Below are 23,104 nucleotides of genomic sequence, written 5' to 3'. Positions count from 1 at the left end.
TTGCATCTCTGCAAAAAAGTGAATTAGGTTGTTTTGAGAACTGCTTGTTAAGGTCATCGTTGATGTTTGTTTTGAATTGTCTGAGATTTCAAAGTACTGGAATCGTGCTAAGCATGCCATGTTAAGATTCTGTTCTTTAAGTCAGAGCTATACTATGTTTGTATTTGTTCACTTGAGAAAAAAATATTTCACAAAGAGTCATAGAATCACTAGGAACATTATTGAATCATCACTAATTGTGAAGGACTTATAACCTCTTCCTGTGGTGGAATAGAAGGTTTTTAAGAATTTAATTTTCCTTCTGCTTCTGACTTTTCCCTTCAGGGGTCGCCACAGCGAATCAGCCTTCTCCAGCAAACAATATTCTCTGTATCCTCCTCTCTCACACCAACTAACTTCATATCCTCTCTCACAACATCCTTAAATCCTCTCTGGTCTTCCTCGAGGCCTCCTACCTTGCAGCTCCAATTCCAGCATCCATCTACCAATATATTCACTATCCCTCCTCTGTACATAACTGAACCATCTCAGTCCGGCTCCTCTGATCTTCGCTCAAAAATATCTATCGTGATAGACTTGTTTCTGATCCTATCCATCCTGGTCACTCCCTAAGAGAACATTAGCATCTTCATCTCTGCTACCTCTAGCTCTGCCTCCTGTTTTCTCATCATTTTAATTTTTTCTTGGCTATACAGCACTGCTGGTCTCACCCCATGGGGATTAATAAAGGATAGATTATTATTTAAATTATGTATTTAAGATGGCCGACAGCTGTCCTTTAAGACCCTGTTTAAGCAAGTTCCAAGATGCTGGCAAGAAATCAGAACCAGAGAAAATGTGTTTGTCGCTGAAGGCCAATTAAAAAGACCTATTTTGTGACAAGGTTCCAACAAGGTCCAATTACGTCTAATAACTATTAAAGGTGGAATAAAATTATTCTGAATGCATTGACAACCTGGGGAACTTTCATCTCTGTTCACTATTACTAACAATGGTAAGTTGATGGCATTGTTTCTGTTATCAAGATAAATACTGCAATTTACAATCTTCTGACTGTATCTTGTTTAGTGTCAGTGCTTAACCAATGGGATTTTTAAAACTCAAACTCTCTACATGCAATTGTAAATTCAAGAAGTGTAATGAAAGGGGAAAATGTACACCTGTTATTGTTTCTGAACAAAAACCTTCAAATCTGTTAACATTAGAGCAGGTGTCTTCCCTGTAGTACTCTGGGCAAAAAGCCAACTGTGGTCAAAGAGCCATCACTTTTTCACAATTGAATCAAATTTTTCATAAATTTGTGTGCGATGAAAGGTGTTTGTTGTGTTTTTAATATAGTTACATTATTGATATTGGTATGTTCATATATTTTTGTTTTCTAGTTGTTCGGCTTGTCTGAATGAAAAAAATTCGAATGACCCAATGTCCTCAAACACATTAAACTTAATATGAAAATGGTTACATCCTTAAGTTTTTCAGAAGCTGCACTGAGATTTCCAGACTTACTGCTTTAAAACAACAGTATGTAGGTTAGTTACACCAAGGACAGATGCAGGTCATTTAAATAAATGTGCTTTGGACTTGGAAAAAAAAAATCACTTTCAGCCAGTCACATTTGCTTTGTGATTTCATGTAGGGTACAACATGTTTTTTTTTAAATGTTTTAACTAATATCTCCTAAAAGTAGTAACTAATGATAATAAGTTACTATCGGAAACTTGGTTGTAATTGGTACCACTTTCGACTTACATAATGAATTTTGGAAATTCTTGTGTAATAGGTCACACTTTGAATGAATGTTGCTGACAGGACTGGATGACAGCATATCAACACTGACTTTGATAGCTACAGCCTTGTCGGAAGTCAAATGTGACTAGCTGTAGATTGATTTGAGTGTTTTATATTTGAGTTGTTAAAGAGCTATTCTGCATTTGCCTTTGTCCTCCCTCTTCCGGTCAAAAAGTCCAAGGTTGAATCAGAAAACAAGGGCCATGTTTGTAGTCAAACCCATTTTATTGGATAATGGCTGTCAAATCTAGACAGCGTGAAGAGCCTTCCAGTGGGACAGTGGGCCCCTGCTGGGGATGTACTTCACACCACAGCCATCAGGAATCAGACGCTTTTCAGCCATCATGTCATCAAAGTCAGAGGCATTGAACTTTGTGAAACCATACTTCTTGGAGATGTGGATCTGTGAATATGAGAATTAGTCATGTAACTTCAGTCTCAATAAAATTCAGTATTAGCTTTAATTACTCTTGGTATGTGCATGTCTGAAGGTGCCGTTCTTGACTCTCAAGGACATTGCACAAATAAAATGCAACATGATTATCATCAGGAATTGCCAGTCATTTTGCACACGAATTATTTAGATAAATCTAACAAGCATATTGTTTTAAATTTGGAATTCATTTATCCAAGGATATTGGACATCGATACTACCTGAAATAAAAATCTGCTACTACCAAGATGTCCTACTGCCAAACCAAGTTTTTTTATAAATTTGTCTCAGTGGTCCCTTAATGCACTCAGCACCTCCCAGCTGAGGTCATACACAACCAGAGACTTTCTATCTGCAGCTTTTGCACACCAGAGCAGCACAGTAGCTGGACTGGTCGGCTTAATAAGCTGCAGGAATATTGACTTCAGGCTGACTCTACCTTCTGGCGCCCAGGGAACTTGAACTTGGCTCGGCGCAGAGCCTCCACCACGTGTTCCTTGTTCTGGGCCTTGGTGCGCACAGACATGATCACCTGACCAATGTGCACACGGGCCACGGTGCCCTGGGGTTTCCCAAAAGCTCCGCGCATCCCAGTCTGGAGTCTAAGGAATGGGTGAATCACATGATATCCTTGAGACATTGTAAACAGCGATACACTCAGTCATTTATTAAGTCTTACCATTCTAAATCTAATGTGATCTAGCTTTAACATAATGCTATAAGTAGAAAGGGCCAAGGCTCAATAGCATTTTTAAAATTCTATTTTGATTTTAATGTAGGCAGATGCCTGTTAAGATGGAATGATTCTGACATTACTTTGTAATAGTTAAATATTGCTAGATGAGTAAGATATCTAACCAGATATTGTTTCTCTTACAATTTCTACTGAAATTGTTAAAAAAAAAAGTGTAATGTATTTTTAAGTTCAAGTAAAGAAGTTTACTCTTATTTGGTTCTTCAGCCAGAAAGTTATAAGCCTCACCTTTCCCCATTACACACTTGCACCAAATTGTCCAATAGGATACAATTATCTTTAAAGTAAAAGCAAGAATAGTCACCTATCAGCTCCAGCGCAGGATAACATTTTATTGATGCGGATGACGTGGAAAGGATGCAGACGCATGCGAATATGGAAGCCATCTTTACCGCAGGTCTTTACCATGTACTTGTTGGCACAGATGCGGGCAGCCTCCAGAGCTACACAAAGAATACACTTCAGTCTTCTAGCAAGTACAAGGGTTGAAGTTCTTTTTTCTGCAGCAATTTAATATATTTGTGTCAATAACCACATAAGTTACAGGACCGTTCAATCTAGAAGTAAATCTCACTGCTGCAGAAATGTAATTTCAAACAATTGAATCCATGTTTACGCCTAAGTTGTCCAGCTCACAGAACGGAAAAAAGGGATAGCTAGTCAACGCTTCTAATAATCCAATTGGTCAGTAGGAAGACATTCCATAACTGGGACTGGAAGACAGACAGATGCGGTGCGTGTCACACTATCCAACCTCAAAATACTAGTTCTCGATCTTGATCATGGCTTAGCTTTTGTCCCTATCATTGAACCTTATGAGGTGGCCACAAGAAGATACCAAAAAATCCTTATGCCAATAATAAACATTTTGAATGTGTGGTTCACCACAGAAACTGGAACATTACCCTGCAAATTGTCAAGACTGAACAATTTCAAGTTTAAACACCGTTTTCGGTTACTCTGGGACAAGTATGATGATGGCTCCTCACCCTCAGAGGACAGCTGCTCGTATTCATCGGAGACCATGTGACCGCACAAAGGAAATTCATCTACCTTGGCCTTCTTCCTTCCCAAGTCAAAGATCCTGATCTTTGGATCTACACACAATGGAAGAGAAGAGACCATTTTGTTTCAGGACCAAAAATCTGAGGATGAATTTTTCTACAGTCCTAGTGGCCAGTTGACTGTACATTGAGTCACCATGAAACACTGTAGGGTCAGGCTAACAGACTGGTCATAAATAAAACAATGTCAAGTGACTTTGTTAGATGAAGGGGAAAAAATCCCACTTACCAGGCACCCCCCTGCAGAAGCGGGACTTGGGGTAAGGTTTGTTCTTGCAGTATCTGTAGCTGTGGGGAGATTATGTTAAAAGGTGACAAATCATATCAAGCTTTTAAACAATTCCCTTGGTAGTGTGCTGTAAGTGTTGTATGAACAATGTCAAATTCAAAAAGTTAAGAGGTAACGGTCACCAAGTTCAGGTCTCAAAACTAATGTCTGTGACACAGAGCTTTTTACAGAGGTTGCCTCCATGGTCTTTACTTATGTAACCACTCTGCTCCAAATAAGAGAACTGCAAGACAGTCAAGTACTAAACTGGTGATAGAGTACTGTGTACAAAAAATAAAGACATACGTCAAGGATTTGATTTTCTTTTTATATCAGACCATGCACTAACATGCCAAATAGTCACTGTGGTGTTGATGATCAAGACGCAGAACCCCTACTGCGCCCCTGCTCTTGGTTCAGCCATGATGGCTCATAATGATGTTGCGCACTGTGTGTAACTAAATGTGACAACCAAGGCGCTTTTTCCTATTACGCAGAAATCGCCGGCTAGCAGATTAACGACAGGAATCAAGACAGGGGCCCTCAGATGCTAATTTGACCAACATCCTGATGCCTTTAAATCAATCTTAAGTTTATATGGCTTACAATTAGTACTCTCCACTTCAGGGGTAAAGGTGAAGTTGCTATCAGCTTGACACTATCCAAGAAGGGATAGTAAGGCTCGGGGTAAGCTAACGTGAGCTAAAGCGAGCTGCCGTTAGCTAACAGGACTTCCATCAGTGAATCGTAATAAACGAAAGTGCCATACATTAAGTCATATAAGCCTTCAGTGTTAGAAAGTTAGGGACTAACGGTCGCTTGCATGGTCCGTTTCAAGAAAACAGCCTGACAACGTAAGAGCAGTCACTATGAACTACCCACATGGTACGAACTGAAGTTGCAGCCATTTTAGTCGGAGCAAGACTGAAAGTGCTCGTCCTTAAACAGGCAGATAACTTACCAACGGGCTGGGCGACGCCCCATTATGGCAATCTACAAAGAGACACAGGTAAAAGTGTCAAATTTGGCTAATTTCTCTCGTTTTTTTGAAAGATAACAAGAGCGATCGAGATTTTTTCCGAGAGCAAAAGAAGCCGCGATGTACCACGCACTCACCTAATGGAGGAAAGGAAGTTGAAGTCACTTCCGCTACATAATATAGACCACGGGCTTCTGGGAAATTGTGTTTTCCTTGAAGTGAACGTTACATTATTATTTACATTATTAAACTCATATCGAGAAATTATAAGCATACAAATTGTACAAAATATGTTCAATTTATTCTTATATCCAAAGCTGTGATTTTTGACTTTCAACAAGTTACCGGGAAATCATATTGACTTATATTGTTAACAATAAAGGTTAATATAAGTATTGTTAACAATATCGGTCAATATTGACTGCCTTTTGAAAAGGTTGAATTAAAAGAAATGTTTAAATGGAATTGCAAATGCAGTCACAGGGCGGCACTGGCCTGTGTCTCTCCAAGCCTGCCTTGGGGGGGGCACGGAGCAGTGTCTCCCTGTGCCGGTCCCAAGCCCAGATAAATGCAGAAGGTTGCGTCAGGAAGGGCATCCGGCGTAAAACTTTTGCCAAAACCAAACATGCGAGTCAACCAAAACTATACCGTACGGGATCGGTCATGGACTGGGTTAACAACGACCGCCATTGATACTGATGACCTACAGGGTACTAATGGAAATTGGGCTACTGTGGGTCGAAGAACAAGAACAAGAAGAAGAGGAGGAGTGCGTGCTCGGAAGCAGAGAGAAAGGAGGAAAGGAAAGAGCCTGGGACTGAGAGTAGGGACTTTGAATATTGGGACCATGACAGGAAAAGGTAGAGAGTTGGTGGACATGATGCAGAGAAGGAAGGTGGATATACTGTGTGTCCAGGAGACCAAGTGTAAAGGTAGTAAGGCTAGAAGCTTAGGAGCAGGCTTTAACTTGTACTATTATGGTACTGACAAGAAGAGAAATGGAGTAGGAGTTATCTTGAAGGAGGAGTTTGTAAGGAACGTCCTAGAGGTGAAAAGAATGTCAGATAGACTTATGAGTCTGAAACTGGAAATTGAAGGTGTGATGCTCAATGTTGTTAGCGGCTATGCCCCGCAGGTGGGATGTGAATCTGAAGAGAAGGAGAAGTTCTGGAATGAGTTGGATGAAGTGATGCAGAATATTCCCAGAAATGAGAGAGTGGTCATTGGTGCAGACTTCAATGGACATGTTGGTGAAGGCAATAGAGGGGATGAAGAAATGATGGGCAGATTTGGTATCCAGGATAGGAATGCAGAGGGACAGATGGTGGTAGATTTTGCAAAAAGGATGGAAATGGGTGTAGTGAATACCTTTTTCCAGAAAAAACAGGAACATAGGGTAACTTACAAGAGCGGAGGTAGGAGCAAGCAGGTAGACTACATCTTGTATAGACGAGGTAACCTGAAAGAGACCAGTGACTGCAAAGTAGTTGTTGTAGGTGGGAGTGTAGCCAGACAGCAAAGGATGGTGGTTTGTACGATGACTCTGGTGACAAGGAAGATGAAGAGGACAAAGGCAGAGAAGAGGACAAAATGGTGGAAGCTGAAAAGGGAGGAGTGTTGCATGGTTTTCAGGGAGGAGTTGAGAGAGGGTTTGGGTGGTCAGGGTGAGCTTCCAGATGATTGGACAACAACAGCTAGTGTTATCAGGGAGACAGGTAGAAGAGTACTTGGTGTGTCATCTGGAAGGAAAGTAGATAAGGAGACTTGGTGGTGGAATGAGGAAGTGCAGGAGTGTATACAGAGAAAGCGGTTAGCAAAGAGGAAGTGGGATACTGAGAGGACTGAAGAGAACAGACAGGAGTTCAGGGAGATGCGGCGAAAGGTAAAGATAGAGGTAGCAAAGGCAAAACAAAGGGCTTATGATGACTTGTATGCTCGGTAAGATAGTAAGGAGGGTGAGAATGATCTATACAGGTTGGCGAAACAGAGAGATGAAGATGGAAAGGATGTACAACAGGTCCGGGTGATTAAGGACAGAGAGGGAAATGTATTGACACATGCTAGAAAAGTGATGGGAAGATGGAAAGAGTACTTTGAAGGGCTGATGAATGTGGAAAATGAAAGAGAGGCAAGGGTAGAAGAGGTGATTATTGTAGACCACAAAGTAGCAAAAATTAGTAAAAGTGAAGTGAGGAAGGCATTGAAGAGGATGAAGAGTGGAAAAGCAGTTGGTCCTGATGATATACCTGTGGAGGTGTGGAAGTGTCTAGGAGAGGCCGCGGTAGATTTTCTGACTAGATTATTCAACAAGATCTTAGAGAGTGAGAAGATGCCTGAAGAATGGAGACAAAGTGTGATGGTGCCTATTTTTAAGAATAAAGGGGATGTGCAGAATTGTGGCAACTACAGAGGGATAAAGTTGATGAGCCATACAATGAAGCTATGGGAAAGAGTAGTGGAAACTAGACTGAGAGCAGAAGTCAGCATTTGTGAACAGCAGTATGGCTTCATGCCTAGGAAGAGTACTACAGATGCAGTATTTGCGTTGAGAATGCTAATAGAAAAGTACAGAGAAGGCCAGAGGGAGCTGGTTTGTGTTTTTGTAGACCTAGAAAAGGCATATGACAGGGTGCCAAGAGAGGAGCTCTGGTATTGTATGAGGAAGTCTGGAGTGACAGAGAAGTATGTTAGACTGGTGCAGGACATGTATGCTAGCTGTGAGACACTGGTACGGTGTGCTGTAGGGGTAACCGAGAAGTTCAAGGTGGAAGTGGGACTCCATCAGGGATCAGCTCTGAGCCCCTTCTTGTTCGCAATGGTGATGGACAGGCTGACAGATGAGGTTAGACAGGAATCCTCATGGACCATGAAGTTTGCAGATGACATCGTGATCTGTAGTGAGAGCAGACAACAGGTAGAGGAAAATCTAGAGAGATGGAGGTATGCTCTGCAAAGGAGAGAGAAAACTCTGCATCTGAGGCGGACGAATTAATCGCTCCTATCCGAGAAAGGAGATACGAGACATTATTAAATCATTAAAAAACAACAAATCCCCTGGCACAGATGGTCTACCAGGTGAATTTTATAAGGCCTTTGGAGAGGAGCTTGTGCCAAAACTTTGCCAGATCTTTAATTATGCCTTACAGGAAAATGACCCACCTCAGAGCTGGTCTGAGGCAGTAATAACGGTTATACACAAAGAGGGGAAAGATCCATTAGATTGTGGTGCCTATAGGCCGATCAGTTTGTTGGGGAATGACGTAAAGATTATTAGTGCCATATTAGCAAACAGAATGCAGAAATACTAAGGTAAATTGATTAATCCAGACCAGACCGGTTTCATACCAGGTCGACAAGGAGCAAACAATATTAGAAGAGCATTAAATGTACAATCATTGGCAAGACATTCAGTTCACCCGTCAATGCTTCTCAGTCTAGATGCTGAGAAGGCGTTCGACAGGGTGGACTGGACATATCTGAAATTTACTATGGAACAAGTGGGATTTAATTTGACATTTATAAAATGGATTGAAGCACTGAATAAAGACCCAATATCAAGAGTCAGGGTGAATGGGTACTGCTCACAATTTTTCCACCTTAAAAAAGGAGTCAGGCAGGGGAACCCAATCTCACCTATTTTGTTCGCATTGTGTATTGAACCGCTTGCTGAATTGATAAGGGCAAACGATCAGATCGAGGGAGTAGTAGATGAAGGAGGGGAGATACACAAAATTTCGTTGTTCGCGGATGACGTTCTTTTGTTTATAAGAAACCCTCAGTCATCTATACCGGCCCTTATGCAATGCCTGAGGGACTATGGGGAGGTGTCAGGGTACAAGGTGAATGAGGGGAAATCAGAAGCAATGATGATAACAGGATGCTGGCCGACATGCTTGGATGGAGAGGTGAAATTCAAGTGGTCAAAAGGGGGCTTCAGATACCTGGGAATCATTCTCACACACGACACAAGTCAGCTATATAAGGCAAATTATGGTAAACTAATTTCTCAGATCAAAAATGACATGGAAAGATGGGAGGTGCTTCCTTTGTCCTTAGTTGGGAGGATAGAAAGTATCAGGATGAATGTCCTACCTAGAATGCTGTTTCTGTTCAATGCTCTGCCTATCACTGTTCCTGTATCTACCTTCACATCACTGGATAAGCTCATTTCCAAATATAAATGGCAGAACAAGAGGCCCAGAGTGAGATTGAAAATACTCTTTGCACCCAGAGATAAGGGCGGATTGGCCTTGCCACACTTAAGAAGTTACTACCTGGCAGCACAACTTGGAAAAATGGTCTCATGGATAAAACTAGATATGGACACAAGATGGGTGCATATAGAGCAAGGTTCAGTTAAAAATGTGTCGCTTTCAACTCTCCCCTTTCTAAATTCAAAAGCAAGACGTGGACTTAAGATACAAAATGAATATGTCAACCATACACTTAAGGTTTGGGAAAAGACACGACGATTCCTGAATCTACCTCTATCCCTATCAAGGGCAGCAAAAATAACAGCAGCAGGTGACTTTCTGCCAGCAAAGATGGACGGTGGTTTCATTAGATGGGCAGGGAAAGGTTTAATAACAATAAATCAGTTATTTGAAGGAAGAACTCTGAGGGCTTTTTCACAACTTCAGGCAAAATACGACATTGACTCTAAGGATTTATTTCGATATTTTCAAATTCGACATTATTTGATGACACACAAAGAATGGGACAATATTAAAGAAGCTTCAACTAATTTTGAACAATATTTGATTGAGATAGTTGAGAACAAAATGAACATTAAAAATACAATATCAGATATATATGGCAGGATACGTATGGACACTTCAGTAGACACACTGGATGTGAAAGCGAAATGGGAACTGGAATCTAATGCCGTGATTGCTAATGGAGAATGGGAGAGTTCTTGGTTGCCCTGGCAACAATGTTTAAGCAGCCCAACATGGAGGGAGTTCAGCTGGAAGTTAAGAATAAGGTATTTTAAAACTCCCTTGATAATAGCTTCTTATGATAATAACTGTTCTCCCCTGTGTTGGAGGGGCTGTGGCATAACGGGGGACTTCTCCCACATCTTTTGGGACTGCCCTAAACTGATGAAATTCTGGGAAGAGGTAAAAAAACAAATAAGTGAGATTTTAAAATAAACAGACCAATTGATCCACAGCAATTTATTATGGGTACAAATGCAGCCTCAGGGCGGCACTGGCCCGTGCCTCTCCAAGCCTGCCTTGGGGGGGCACGGAGCAGTGTCTCCCTGTGCCGGTCCCAAGCCCGGATAAATGCAGAGGGTTGCGTCAGGAAGGGCATCCGGCGTAAAACTTTTGCCAAAACCAAATATGCGAGACAACCAAAACTATACCATACCGGATCGGTCGCGGACCGGGTTAACAACGACCGCCATTGGTACTGATGACCTACAGGGTACTAATGGAAATTGGGCTACTGTGGGTCGAAGAACAAGAACAAGAAGAAGAGGAGGAGTGCGTGTTCGGAAGCAGAGAGAGAGGAGGAAGGGAAAGAGTCTGGGACTGAGAGTAGGGACTTTGAATGTTGGGACCATGACAGGAAAAGGTAGAGAGCTGGTCGACATGATGCAGAGAAGGAAGGTGGATATACTGTGTGTCCAGGAGACCAGGTGGAAAGGTAGTAAGGCTAGAAGCTTAGGAGCAGGCTTTAAGTTGTACTATTATGGTACTGACAAGAAGAGAAATGGAGTAGGAGTTATCTTGAAGGAGGAGTTTGTTAGGAACGTCCTAGAGGTGAAAAGAATGTCAGATAGACTTATGAGTCTGAAACTGGAAATCGAAGGTGTGATGCTCAATGTTGTTAGTGGCTATGCCCCGCAGGTGGGATGCGAATTTGAAGAGAAGGAGAAGTTCTGGAATGAGTTAGATGAAGTGATGCAGAATATTCCCAGAAATGAGAGAGTGGTCATTGGTGCAGACTTCAATGGACATGTTGGTGAAGGCAATAGAGGGGATGAAGAAGTGATGGGCAGATTTGGTATCAAGGATAGGAATGCAGAGGGACAGATGGTGGTAGATTTTGCAAAAAGGATGGAAATGGCTGTAGTGAACACCTTTTTCCAGAAAAAACAGGAACATAGGGTAACTTATAAGAGCGGAGGTAGGAGCACGCAGGTAGACTACATCTTGTATAGACGGGGTAACCTGAAAGAGATTAGTGACTGCAAAGTAGTTGTAGGTGAGAGTGTAGCCAGACAGCATAGGATGGTGGTTTGTAGGATGACTCTGGTGACAAGGAAGATGAAGAGGACAAAGGCAGAGCAGAGGACAAAATGGTGGAAGCTGAAAAGGGAGGAGTGTTGCATGGTTTTCAGGGAGGAGTTGAGAAAGGGTCTGGGTGGTCAGGGTGAGCTTCCAGATGATTGGACAACTACAGCTAGTGTTATCAGGGAGACAGGTAAAAGAGTACTTGGTGTGTCATCTGGAAGGAAAGTAGATAAGGAGACTTGGTGGTGGAATGAGGAAGTGCAGGAGTGTATACAGAGAAAGCGGTTAGCGAAGAAGAAGTGGGATACTGAGAGGACTGAAGAGAACAGACAGGAGTTCAGGGAGGTGCGGCGAAAGGTAAAGATAGAGGTAGCAAAGGCAAAACAACGGGCTTATGATGACTTGTATGCTCGGTTGGATAGTAAGGAGGGTGAGAATGATCTATACAGGTTGGCGAGACAGAGAGATAAAGATGCAAAGGATGTACAACAGGTCCGGGTGATAAAGGACAGAGAGGGAAATGTATTGACAGATGCTAGAAGAGTGATGGGAAGATGGAAAGAGTACTTTGAAGAACTGATGAATGTGGAAAATGAAAGAGAGGCAAGGGTAGAAGAGGTGACTATTGTAGACCACAAAGTAGCAAAAATTAGTAAAAGTGAAGTGAAGAAGGCATTGAAGAGGATGAAGAGTGGAAAAGCAGTTGGTCCTGATGATATACCTGTGGAGGTGTGGAAGTGTCTAGGAGAGGCAGCGGTAGATTTTCTGACTAGATTATTCAACAGGATCTTAGAGAGTGAGAAGATGCCTGAAGAATGGAGACAAAGTGTGATGGTGCCTATTTTTAAGAATAAAGGGGATGTGCAGAATTGTGGCAACTACAGAGGGATAAAGTTGATGAGCCATACAATGAAGTTATGGGAAAGAGTAGTGGAAACTAGACTGAGAGCAGAAGTCAGCATTTGTGAACAGCAGTATGGCTTCATGCCTAGGAAGAGTACTACAGATGCAGTATTTGCGTTGAGAATGCTAATAGAAAAGTACAGAGAAGGCCAGAGGGAGTTGCACTGCGTTTTTGTAGACCTAGAAAAAGCATATGACAGGGTGCCAAGAGAGGAGCTCTGGTATTGTATGAGGAAGTCTGGAGTGGCAGAGAAGTATGTTGGACTGGTGCAGGACATGTATGCTAGCTGTGAGACACTGGTACGGTGTGCTGTAGGGGTAACAGAGAAGTTCAAGGTGGAGGTGGGACTCCATCAGGGATCAGCACTGAGCCCCTTCCTGTTCGCAATGGTGATGGATAGGCTGACAGATGAGGTTAGACAGGAATCCCCATGGACCATGATGTTTGCGGATGACATTGTGATCTGTAGTGAGAGCAGACAACAGGTAGAGGAAAATCTGGAGAGGTGGAGGTATGCTCTGGAAAGGAGAGGAATGAAAGTTAGTCGCAGCAAGACAGAATATATGTGTGTGAATGAGAGGAACTCGGGTGGAGCGGTGAGGCTACAGGGAATGGAGATCAAGAAGCTGGAGGATTTCAGGTACTTAGGGTCAACAGTCCAGAGCAACGGAGAGTGCGGAAAAGAGGTGAAGAGACGGGTCCAAGCAGGTTGGAATGGGTGGAGAAAAGTGTCAGGGGTACTATGTGATAGAAGACTATCGGCCAGAATAAAAGGAAAGGTGTACAAGACAGTGGTGAGACCAGCGATGATGTATGGACTAGAAACTGTTACAATGACCAAAAGACAGCAGGCAGAACTAGAGGTTGCAGAGATGAAGATGTTGAGGTTCTCTTTGGGAGTGACCAGGATGGATAGGATCAGGAATGAATCTATCAGAGGGACGGCACATGTTCGATGTTTTGGAGAGAAGGTCAGAGAAGCCAGACTGAGATGGTTCGGTCATGTACAGAGAAGAGATAGTGAATATATTGGTAGACGGATGCTGGAATTGGAGCTGCCAGGCAAGAGGTCTCGAGGAAGACCAAAGAGAAGATTTATGGACGTAGTGAGAGAGGATATGAAAGTAGCTGGTGTGAGAGAGGAAGATACAGAGAATAGGGTTAGATGGAGAAAGTTGACTCGCTGTGGCGACCCCTAACGGGAAAAGCCGAAAGAAGAAGAAGAAGAAGAAGAATTTATTATGGGTACAGCATCAACAAGCGGCCCAAGGAAAAACCAGGTGTTTACGCTTAGAGTTCTTCTATTAATTGCACATAAAATGATCACAGTAAACTGGCTCAAACCCCACCAACCTACCCTGGACCAGTGGCGTCAGAGGCTTAAGGATGTAAACTGCATGGAACGCATAACAGCAAACTTACGACTTCAGACAGACCTATATCTTGACAAATGGGCACCCATTAAAAAATATTTGGAGAGTTGAAGACATTATCACTATTTGACTGAGTTAGATGCTTTTCTTTGTGTTTGTGGGTTTTTTTTTTTTCACGTGCTATTGAGGAAATAAGTGACCTATAAAGATTATTGTATAGTGTATATCTTGTTATGAGGTTTTGTAAGAATGTGTAAAACTCTGTTAAGGAACCTGTTCTAATAAATGTTCAAAAAAAAAAAAGAAACTGTTCCAATGACCAAAAGACAGCAGACAGAACTAGAGGTTGCAGAGATGAAGATGTTGAGGTTCTCTTTGGGAGTGACCAGGATGGATAGGATCAGGAATGAGTCTGTCAGAGGAACAGCACATGTCTGATGTTTTGGAGAGAAGGTCAGAGAAGCCAGACTGAGATCGTTCGGTCATGTACAGAGGAGGGATAGTGAATATATTGGTAGACGGATGCTGGAATTGGAGCTGCCAAGCAAGAGGTCTCGAGGAAGACCAAAGAGAAGATTTATGGACGCAGTGAGAGAAGATATGAAGGTAGTTGGTGTGAGAGAGGAAGATACAGAGAATAGGGTTAGATGGAGAAAGTTGACTCGCTGTGGCGACCCCTGACGGGAAAAGACGAAAGAAGAAGAAGAAGAAGAAGAAGTTTAAATGGAATTGCAATTTACAACTCTGCACAAAATCAACAGCCAATAACATTCATGAGATAGATTCCAAATAATAAATTGATAGATTGAAAATGTCATAATGCAGCCTCAGGGCGGCACTGGCCCATGTCTCTCGAAGCCTGCCTTGGGGGGACACGGAGCAGTGTCTCCCTGTGCCGGTCCCAAGCCCGGATAAATGCAGAGGGTTGCGTCAGGAAGGGCATCCGGCGTAAAACTTTTGCCAAAACCAAATATGCGAGACAACCAAAACTATACCATACCGGATCGGTCGCGGACCGGGTTAACAACGACCGCCATTGGTACTGATGACCTACAGGGTACTAATGGAAATTGGGCTACTGTTGGTCGAAGAACAAGAACAAGAAGAAGAGGAGGAGTGCGTGTTCGGAAACAGAGAGAGAGGAGGAAAGGAAAGAGCCTGGGACTGAGAGTAGGGACTTTGAATGTTGGGACTATGACAGGAAAAGGTAGAGAGTTGGTGGACATGATGCAGAGAAGGAAGGTGGATATACTGTGTATCCAGGAGACCAGGTGGAAAGGTAGTAAGGCAAGAAGCTTAGGAGCAGGCTTTAAGTTGTACTATTATGGTACTGACAAGAAGAGAAATGGAGTAGGAGTTATCTTGAAGGAGGAGTTTGTAAGGAACGTCCTAGAGGTGAAAAGAATGTCAGATAGACTTATGAGTCTGAAACTGGAAATTGAAGGTGTGATGCTCAATGTTGTTAGCGGCTATGCCCCACAGGTGGGATGTGAATCTGAGGAGAAGGAGAAGTTCTGGAATGAGTTAGATGAAGTGATGCAGAATATTCCCAGAAATGAGAGAGTGGTCATTGGTGCAGACTTCAATGGACATGTTGGTGAAGGCAATAGAGGGGATGAAGAAGTGATGGGCAGATTTGGTATCCAGGATAGGAATGCAGAGGGACAGATGGTGGTAGATTTTGCAAAAAGGATGGAAATGGCTGTAGTGAACACCTTTTTCCAGAAAAAACAGGAACATAGGGTAACTTATAAAAGCGGAGGTAGGAGCGCGCAGGTAGACTACATCTTGTATAGACGGGGTAACCTGAAAGAGATCAGTGACTGCAAAGTACTTGTAGGTGAGAGTGTAGCCAGACAGCATAGGATGGTGGTTTGTAGGATGACTCTGGTGACAAGGAAGATGAAGAGGACAAAGGCAGAGCAGAGGACAAAATGGTGGAAGCTGAAAAGGGAGGAGTGTTGCATGGTTTTCAGGGAGGAGTTGAGAAAGGGTCTGGGTGGTCAGGGAGAGCTTCCAGATGATTGGACAACTACAGCTAGTGTTATCAGGGAGACAGGTAGAAGAGTACTTGGTGTGTCATCTGGAAGGAAAGTAGATAAGGAGACTTGGTGGTGGAATGAGGAAGTGCAGGAGTGTATACAGAGAAAGCGGTTAGCGAAGAAGAAGTGGGATACTGAGAGGACTGAAGAGAACAGACAGGAGTTCAGGGAGATGCGGCGAAAGGTAAAGATAGAGGTAGCAAAGGCAAAACAAAGGGCTTATGATGACTTGTATGCTCGGTTGGATAGTAAGGAGGGTGAGAATGATCTATACAGGTTGGCGAAACAGAGAGATAAAGATGGAAAGGATGTACAACAGGTCCTGGTGATTAAGGACAGAGAGGGAAATGTATTGACACATGCTAGAAAAGTGATGGGAAGATGGAAAGAGTACTTTGAAGAGCTGATGAATGTGGAAAATGAAAGAGAGGCAAGGGTAGAAGAGGTGATTATTGTAGACCACAAAGTAGCAAAAATTAGTAAAAGTGAAGTGAGGAAGGCATTGAAGAGGATGAAGAGTGGAAAAGCAGTTGGTCCTGATGATATACCTGTGGAGGTGTGGAAGTGTCTAGGAGAGGCAGCGGTAGATTTTCTGACTAGATTATTCAACAAGATCTTAGAGAGTGAGAAGATGCCTGAAGAATGGAGACAAAGTGTGATGGTGCCTATTTTTAAGAATAAAGGGGATGTGCAGAATTGTGGCAACTACAGAGGGATAAAGTTGATGAGCCATACAATGAAGTTATGGGAAAGAGTAGTGGAAACTAGACTGAGAGCAGAAGTCAGCATTTGTGAACAGCAGTATGGCTTCATGCCTAGGAAGAGTACTACAGATGCAGTATTTGCGTTGAGAATGCTAATAGAAAAGTACAGAGAAGGCCAGAGGGAGCTGCATTGTGTTTTCGTAGACCTAGAAAAAGCATATGACAGGGTGCCAAGAGAGGAGCTCTGGTATTGTATGAGGAAGTCTGGAGTGGCAGAGAAGTATGTTAGACTGGTGCAGGACATGTATGCTAGCTGTGAGACACTGGTACGGTGTGCTGTAGGGGTAACAGAGAAGTTCAAGGTGGAGGTGAGACTCCATCAGGGATCAGCTCTGAGTCCCTTCTTGTTCGCAATGGTGATGGGTAGGCTGACAGATGAGGTTAGACAGGAATCCCCATGGACCATGATGTTTGCGGATGACATTGTGATCTGTAGTGAGAGCAGACAACAGGTAGAGGAAAATCTAGAGAGGTGGAGGTATGCTCTGGAAAGGAGAGGAATGAAAGTTAGTCGCAGCAAGACAGAATATATGTGTGTGAACGAGAGGAACTCGGGTGGAGCGGTGAGGCTACAGGGAGTGGAGATCAAGAAGCTGGAGGATTTCAGGTACTTAGGGTCAACAGTCCAGAACAACGGAGAGTGCGGAAAAGAGGTGAAGAGACGGGTCCAAGCAGGTTGGAATGGGTGGAGAAAAGTGTCAGGGGTACTATGTGATAGAAGACTATCGGCCAGAATAAAAGGAAAGGTGTACAAGACAGTGGTGAGACCAGCGATGATGTATGGACTAGAAAGTGTTCCAATGACCAAAAGACAGCAGACAGAACTAGAGGTTGCAGAGATGAAGATGTTGAGGTTCTCTTTGGGAGTGACCAGGATGGATAGGATCAGGAATGAGTCTATCAGAGGGACGGCACATGTTCGATATTTCGGAGAGAAGGTCAGAGAAGCCAGACTGAGATGGTTCGGTCATGTACAGAGAAGAGATAGTGAATATATTGGTAGACGGATGCTGGAAATGGAGCTGCCAGGCAATAGGTCTCGAGGAAGACCAAAGAGAAGATTTATGGACGTAGTGAGAGAGGATATGAAGGTAGCTGGTGTGAGAGAGGAAGATACAGAGAATAGGGTTAGATGGAGAAGGTTGACTCGCTGTGGCGACCCCTGATGGGAAAAGCCGAAAGAAGAAGAAGAAGATTTAATTATTGCAGCAAGCAGCAATGATGCACTCAGCACATTTAAACAGAACATGAAATTCAAGTTCAACATGAAAGACCTGGGGAAACTATCATATTTTTTGGGCATACAATTTGAACAAAAGGGGGATGAAATCAAAATGAACCAGACAAAGTACATCCTAAAAATGCAAGAGAGATTTGGAATGTTAGAATGTAAAGCAAGATCTACTCCAAGTGAGCAAAAAATTAGAGGGCATCCCTGTAGCTGATGAAAATGAGCAAAGTGAACCTGTCGACCCCAAAGAATATCGTGAGATTGTAGGCAGTCTTATTTATGCCATGACTTGCACCAGACCTGATATCAGCTGGATAGTGAGCAAACTATCACAGAATCTGGCAATGGCAAAAGTAAAAAACTTAGTAGCTGCAAAACATGTCCTGAGGTATTTGAAGGGGACAGCTGATTATGAACTAAGTTTCAAGAAAAATAAGGAGGATTTGAACCTGATAGCTTACAGTGATTCAGACTGGGCATCGTCTGTCGAAGACAGACGTAGCACTACAGGCTACTGTTTCAGTTTAACAAAACAAGGCCCAGCCATTGCATGGAAGTCAAGGAAACAGCCCACAGTGGCCCTGTCAACATGTGAGGCTGAATACATCGGCCGAGCCACCACCGCACAAGAAAACATGTACCTGTCTCAACTGTTAAACGGTATGGACAACAAAATGTACAGTTGCACAACAATCTACGGAGACAATCAGGGGGCCATCGCACTGAGTAAGAATCCTGTAAACAGACAAAGGTCAAAACACATTGATGTAAAATATCATTTCATTCGTGAAGCACTCAGTGAGGGTAAAATAAATCTTATCTATTGTCCATCAGAGGACATGTTGGCAGACATCTTGACAAAACTCATGACAAAGGTAAAAATAGAACAATTCAAAAAGTGGTTCTTTGGAAATTCAAATGTCCAAAGTTTTTTTTTGGATGTTGAGATCAAGAGGGGGTGTTGAGATAGGTGATCTCATTAGTTTTATTTGAGTTTACATTCTAGTATACATATGTTGTATTTGTATCTACTCTCAGGAAATGTATGGCACTTTATGACAAGGTTTGGGACTTGTTTTAGTTTTTCGCGACTGTTCAGCTAACTTGACGTTAACTTCTACGTCAGTGTTTTTTTTTTGGTATAGCGGTGCTGGTGGGAATTTTTCCCTCACTCTGCACTGTACATGTCCCATGGCTAACCGATGTTGATTCCCCGAGCTGTGAAGAAGAAAATAAAAGACGATTCAAACAAGGCAAACTTGTGAATTCCTTCCGAAACATGGAAAACGAAGAAGCTGCAAACTTAAAACGCAACAGTTTGGTTGTGAAGATGTTGAGGTTCTCTTGGGGAGTGACCAGGATGGATAGGATCAGGAATGAGTCTATCAGAGGGACGGCACATGTTCGATGTTTTGGAGAGAAGGCCAGAGAAGCCAGACTGAGATGGTTCGGTCATGTACAGAGAAGAGATAGTGAATATATTGGTAGACGGATGCTGGAATTGGGGCTGCCAGGCAATAGGTCTCGAGGAAGACCAAAGAGAAGATTTATGGACGTAGTGAGAGAGGATATGAAGGTAGCTGGTGTGAGAGAGGAAGATACAGAGAATAGGGTTAGATGGAGAAGGTTGACTCGCTGTGGCGACCCCTAACGGGAAAAGCCGAAAGAAGAAGAAGAAGAAGATTGAAAATGTCATGAGCCCCTCTCATGACATTTTCATGACATTTTCCACTTTTTCACATTTGGTAATCCAGCAATATAAGATTTTTTTTTTGGTTATATACAACCAAAAAAACAGGATCATTATAAATGAATGAATGATCGAAATCAATGATAAAGTTAATTGGATCTTCTTCTTCTTATTCTTCTTCTTCTCCTTTCTGCTTTTCCCGTCAGGGGTCGCCACAGCAAAATAACTATCTCCATCGAACCCCATTCTCTGTATCAATTGGATGAATACCAAAAAATGTCGGTGGGGGTTCCCATAATGCAGTACCTCAAATAGCCACTAAGAATCAGTATTTCACCGTACAACGTGCGTACACCCCCCCCCCCCCCCCCCCCACTCTGGCCTGCTATGTCAATACTAATGGAAGAACAATGAGCTCATATCTAAAATTATGTTACTGCAGAATGATTGTTTCTCTCTTGTCGCAGAATGTGCGGAATCTTCACCACTTTACAATGTTATACTTGAATACACTGATTTTTCTCCCATTTGTTAAACGTATCATGTGGTCATTAAGTGAGCTGGTTTTATCTGACCGGCAAAACAATCTTCTATCCCCAGTCGAATTCTTTTACATAAATTCCTCTTGATTATTTTGTAGAAGTAACTACAGGCACATAATAACCACCAGTTTTATACAAGTTGGTGTTTCAATATTTTCACTGATTTCATTGATATTTCATTATTTTTTATGAATTGTATTACCATTTACCTGAATATTGCTAATCTTTACTTTTTCACATCCTGAGGATTTTTAGGGCCGGTTACTTCCTCGAGTAATTTCATGCTTACGTTGGAGTAATTTCTTAGTGATTTTGGTATATTTTTAGATAATAGTTAGGCAATGCATTGAACATTTTTGTGATGGTTTACAATGGTTTTTGTAGCTCCAATCTCATTTTTGGATAATTTCTTTTGGTTCCTTTATTTCATTTTGTTCTGTCTAATTGTTTTTTGTCACATTATAACAGGTATTTCCTTTTTCAATAACAATAATTGTTATCTACAGAGTGTGATTAAATTGTTTCCTATCAATGGAGATCTGCAGAAGGGGTGTGGATCCCAAAGGAAGAGAAGTCTACCATCAATGAGCAGTTCCGAACCATTTCACTGCTCAATGTCAAGGGAAAGATATTTTTCAGTATCCTTTCCCGCCGACTGTCTGACTATCTTCTCCAGAATCAATACATCGACCCTTCTGTGCAAAAGGGTGGGATTCCAGGAGTACCAGGATGCCTGGAACACAGCGGGGTAGTGACACAGCTGATAAGGGAGGCTCAAGAGGGGAAAGGGAGCCTATCTGTGCTTTGGCTTGACCGAGCTAATGCATATGGCTCCATACCCCACAAGCTGGTGGAAGTGGCATTGGAAGGGCACCATGTCCCATGTAACATCAAGGCCTTAATCATGGACTACTATAATAGCTTTTACCTGAGATTTTCCTCTGGAACAGTTACATCAGAGCGGCACTGGCTAGAGAAAGGGATAATCACTGGATGTACCATTTCAGTGATACTCTTTGCCTTGGCTATGAATATGTTAGTCAAGTCCGCCGAGCAAGAGTGCAGAGGGCCCACAACCAAGTCCAGGATCTGTCAGCCCCCCATCAGAGCATTTATGGATGACCTGATGGTAACAACTGCGTCAGTTCAAAGGATGTAGATGGATCCTCCAGGGCTTGGAGAAGCTCACCACCTGGGCACGCATGCACTTCAAGCCCGAGAAATCCAGGTCTCTAGTCCTGAAGGGTGGAAAGGTGACTGACCGGTTCCGCTTCTCCCTAGGAGGCTCCCAGATCCCATCAGTCACAGAGAAACCTGTGAAAAGTCTTGGCAAGATCTTTGACTGCTCCCTGAAGGATACAGCCTCTATCAGGGCTACCAACAGTCAGCTGGAAGGCTGGCTAACAGCAGTGGACAAGTCAGGTCTCCTGGGGAAGTTCAAGGCATGGATGTACCAGCACGGTATTCTGCCCAGGATACTGTGGCCCTTGCTTGTCTATGAATTTCCTATATCCACCGTGGAAGGGTTTGAGCGGAGGGTCAGCAGTCCCCTCAGACGCTGGTTGGGGCTTCCCCGGAGTCTCAGCAGCATTGCCCTTTATGGCAATAAAAACAAGCTGACCCTACCAATCAACAGCCTTACTGAGGAGTTCAAGGTCACCAGGGCAAGGGAGGTTCTCCAGTAAAGGGAATCAAAGGACCCAAAGGTTGCTCAAGCTGGCATCGTGGTGAGGACAAGCAGAGGGTGAAAGGCGCATGAGGCGGTGGACCAGGCAGAAGCTCGGTTGTTCCACAAGGAGCTTGTAGGGTCCATGGCAACTGGTCGGGCAAGCCTGGGAACTATTCCGACAACACACCTCAGGAGGCGCAAGGGAAAGGAAAGGCGGGACCAGGTCCAACTCGAGGTGCGGGCTGGTGTCGAAGAACAGCGTGCGAGCCAGTGGGTCGGGCTGAGGCAGCAAGGTGCATGGACTAGATGGGAGGAAGCCATGGACAGGAAGATCTCGTGGACGGAGTTGCGGAAGACTGAACCACTCCGTATAAAATTCCTCATCCAGTCGGTCTATGATGTCTTGCCCAGTCCGTCAAACCTCTTTCTTTGGGGCAAGGTTGAAACTCCATCATGCACATTGTGCCAGGGAAGCGGAACTCTGGAGCACATCCTTAGCAGCTGTCCGAAAGCACTTGGAGAAGGCCGCTATCGTTGGCGCCATGACCAGGTGCTCAAGGCCATTGCTGAGTCCATCCACTCTGCCATTGACCACAGCAAGCGCTTCCAGCTACAGAGGCAGGGTGTGACATTCATCAGAGCCGGGGAACAACCTCCTCCCCAACCAAAGACCCAACAGGACTTCTGGGAACTGCAAAGGACTGGCAGCTAAGGGTGGACCTCTGCAAACAGCTGAGGTTCCCTGAGGACATTGTAGAAACCCGCCTAAGACCAGACATCGTCCTACATTCAGAGTCCTCGAAGCAGGTCATCGTGCTAGAGCTGACTGTGCCCTGGGAGGAGAGAATGGAGGAAGCCAGCAGAAGAAAGGAGGAAAAGTATGCTGAGCTGGTGGAAGACTGACGCAACAGGGGGTGGCATTCACAATGCTTGCCCATTGAGGTCGGGGGAAGGGGCTTTGCAGGGAAGTCTTTCTGCAGGGCCTACAGTCTCCTGGGCATCACAGGGGCACGCAAAAGGAGAGCCATCTGTTCAGTGTCAGAGGCCGCTGAGAAGGCATCCAGATGACTGTGGATCCAGAGGGACAAAGAGTGGATGAGTGCTTCTTGGACACAGGTTGGGAACTGATCACTCCTGGCCGGGTCGCCTGGGTGAGGGGGTCTGAAGTTGAAAGACCCGAAACCCCCTGTTGACCCCAGGTACTATCACTGACGATGTGTCCAAGAAACTGCATCACAAGATGTATCTTAAAACCGTATTCCTAGTAACATTCCTATTTTAATGAAGATAAATAGATGGGAAAGACATTAATAACGCCTCTTGTATAGCCCTGAAAAAGAAAAACACTCGAAGCTTTAAAA

At 43.5% G+C, this 23,104-nt stretch overlaps 1 protein-coding gene and 1 non-coding gene across 2 annotated transcripts; both read right to left on the bottom strand.

Annotated features, from left to right (window-relative positions):
• Positions 1 to 1,994: 1,994 nt before the first annotated feature.
• rpl10 (ribosomal protein L10) lies at positions 1,995 to 5,418 on the bottom strand. Its single transcript, XM_086159024.1, has 6 exons — positions 5,269 to 5,418; positions 4,269 to 4,327; positions 3,965 to 4,072; positions 3,280 to 3,418; positions 2,661 to 2,823; positions 1,995 to 2,191 (listed from the first exon to the last, which is right to left on the bottom strand). The coding sequence occupies exons 1-6, from the start codon at positions 5,289 to 5,291 to the stop codon at positions 2,036 to 2,038; spliced, it is 648 nt and encodes a 215-aa protein (XP_086015150.1). The 5' UTR covers positions 5,292 to 5,418; the 3' UTR covers positions 1,995 to 2,035.
• Positions 2,502 to 2,634, bottom strand: LOC147227456 (small nucleolar RNA SNORA70). Its single transcript, XR_015107169.1, has one exon. It is a non-coding gene; the product is annotated as a small nucleolar RNA SNORA70 (small nucleolar RNA).
• Positions 5,419 to 23,104: the final 17,686 nt, after the last annotated feature.

Source organism: Fistularia commersonii, chromosome 14, assembly GCF_037954325.1.
Source record: "Fistularia commersonii isolate RoL2024-O1a breed Wild chromosome 14, RoL_Fcom_v1.0, whole genome shotgun sequence".
Classification (NCBI taxonomy): Eukaryota; Metazoa; Chordata; class Actinopteri; order Syngnathiformes; family Fistulariidae; genus Fistularia; species Fistularia commersonii.
This window is presented reverse-complemented; position numbering and strand designations above follow the sequence as displayed.

Coding starts and splice junctions, on each gene's coding strand:
- rpl10 (XM_086159024.1), bottom strand. CDS start 5,291: ATGGGGCGTCGCCCAGCCCGTTG. Junction 4,328..5,268: donor GGGCGTCGCCCAGCCCGTTG/GTAAGTTATCTG, acceptor ATCTCCCCACAG/CTACAGATACTGCAAGAACA. Junction 2,824..3,279: donor TCCTGCGCTGGAGCTGATAG/GTGACTATTCTT, acceptor CCCATTCCTTAG/ACTCCAGACTGGGATGCGCG.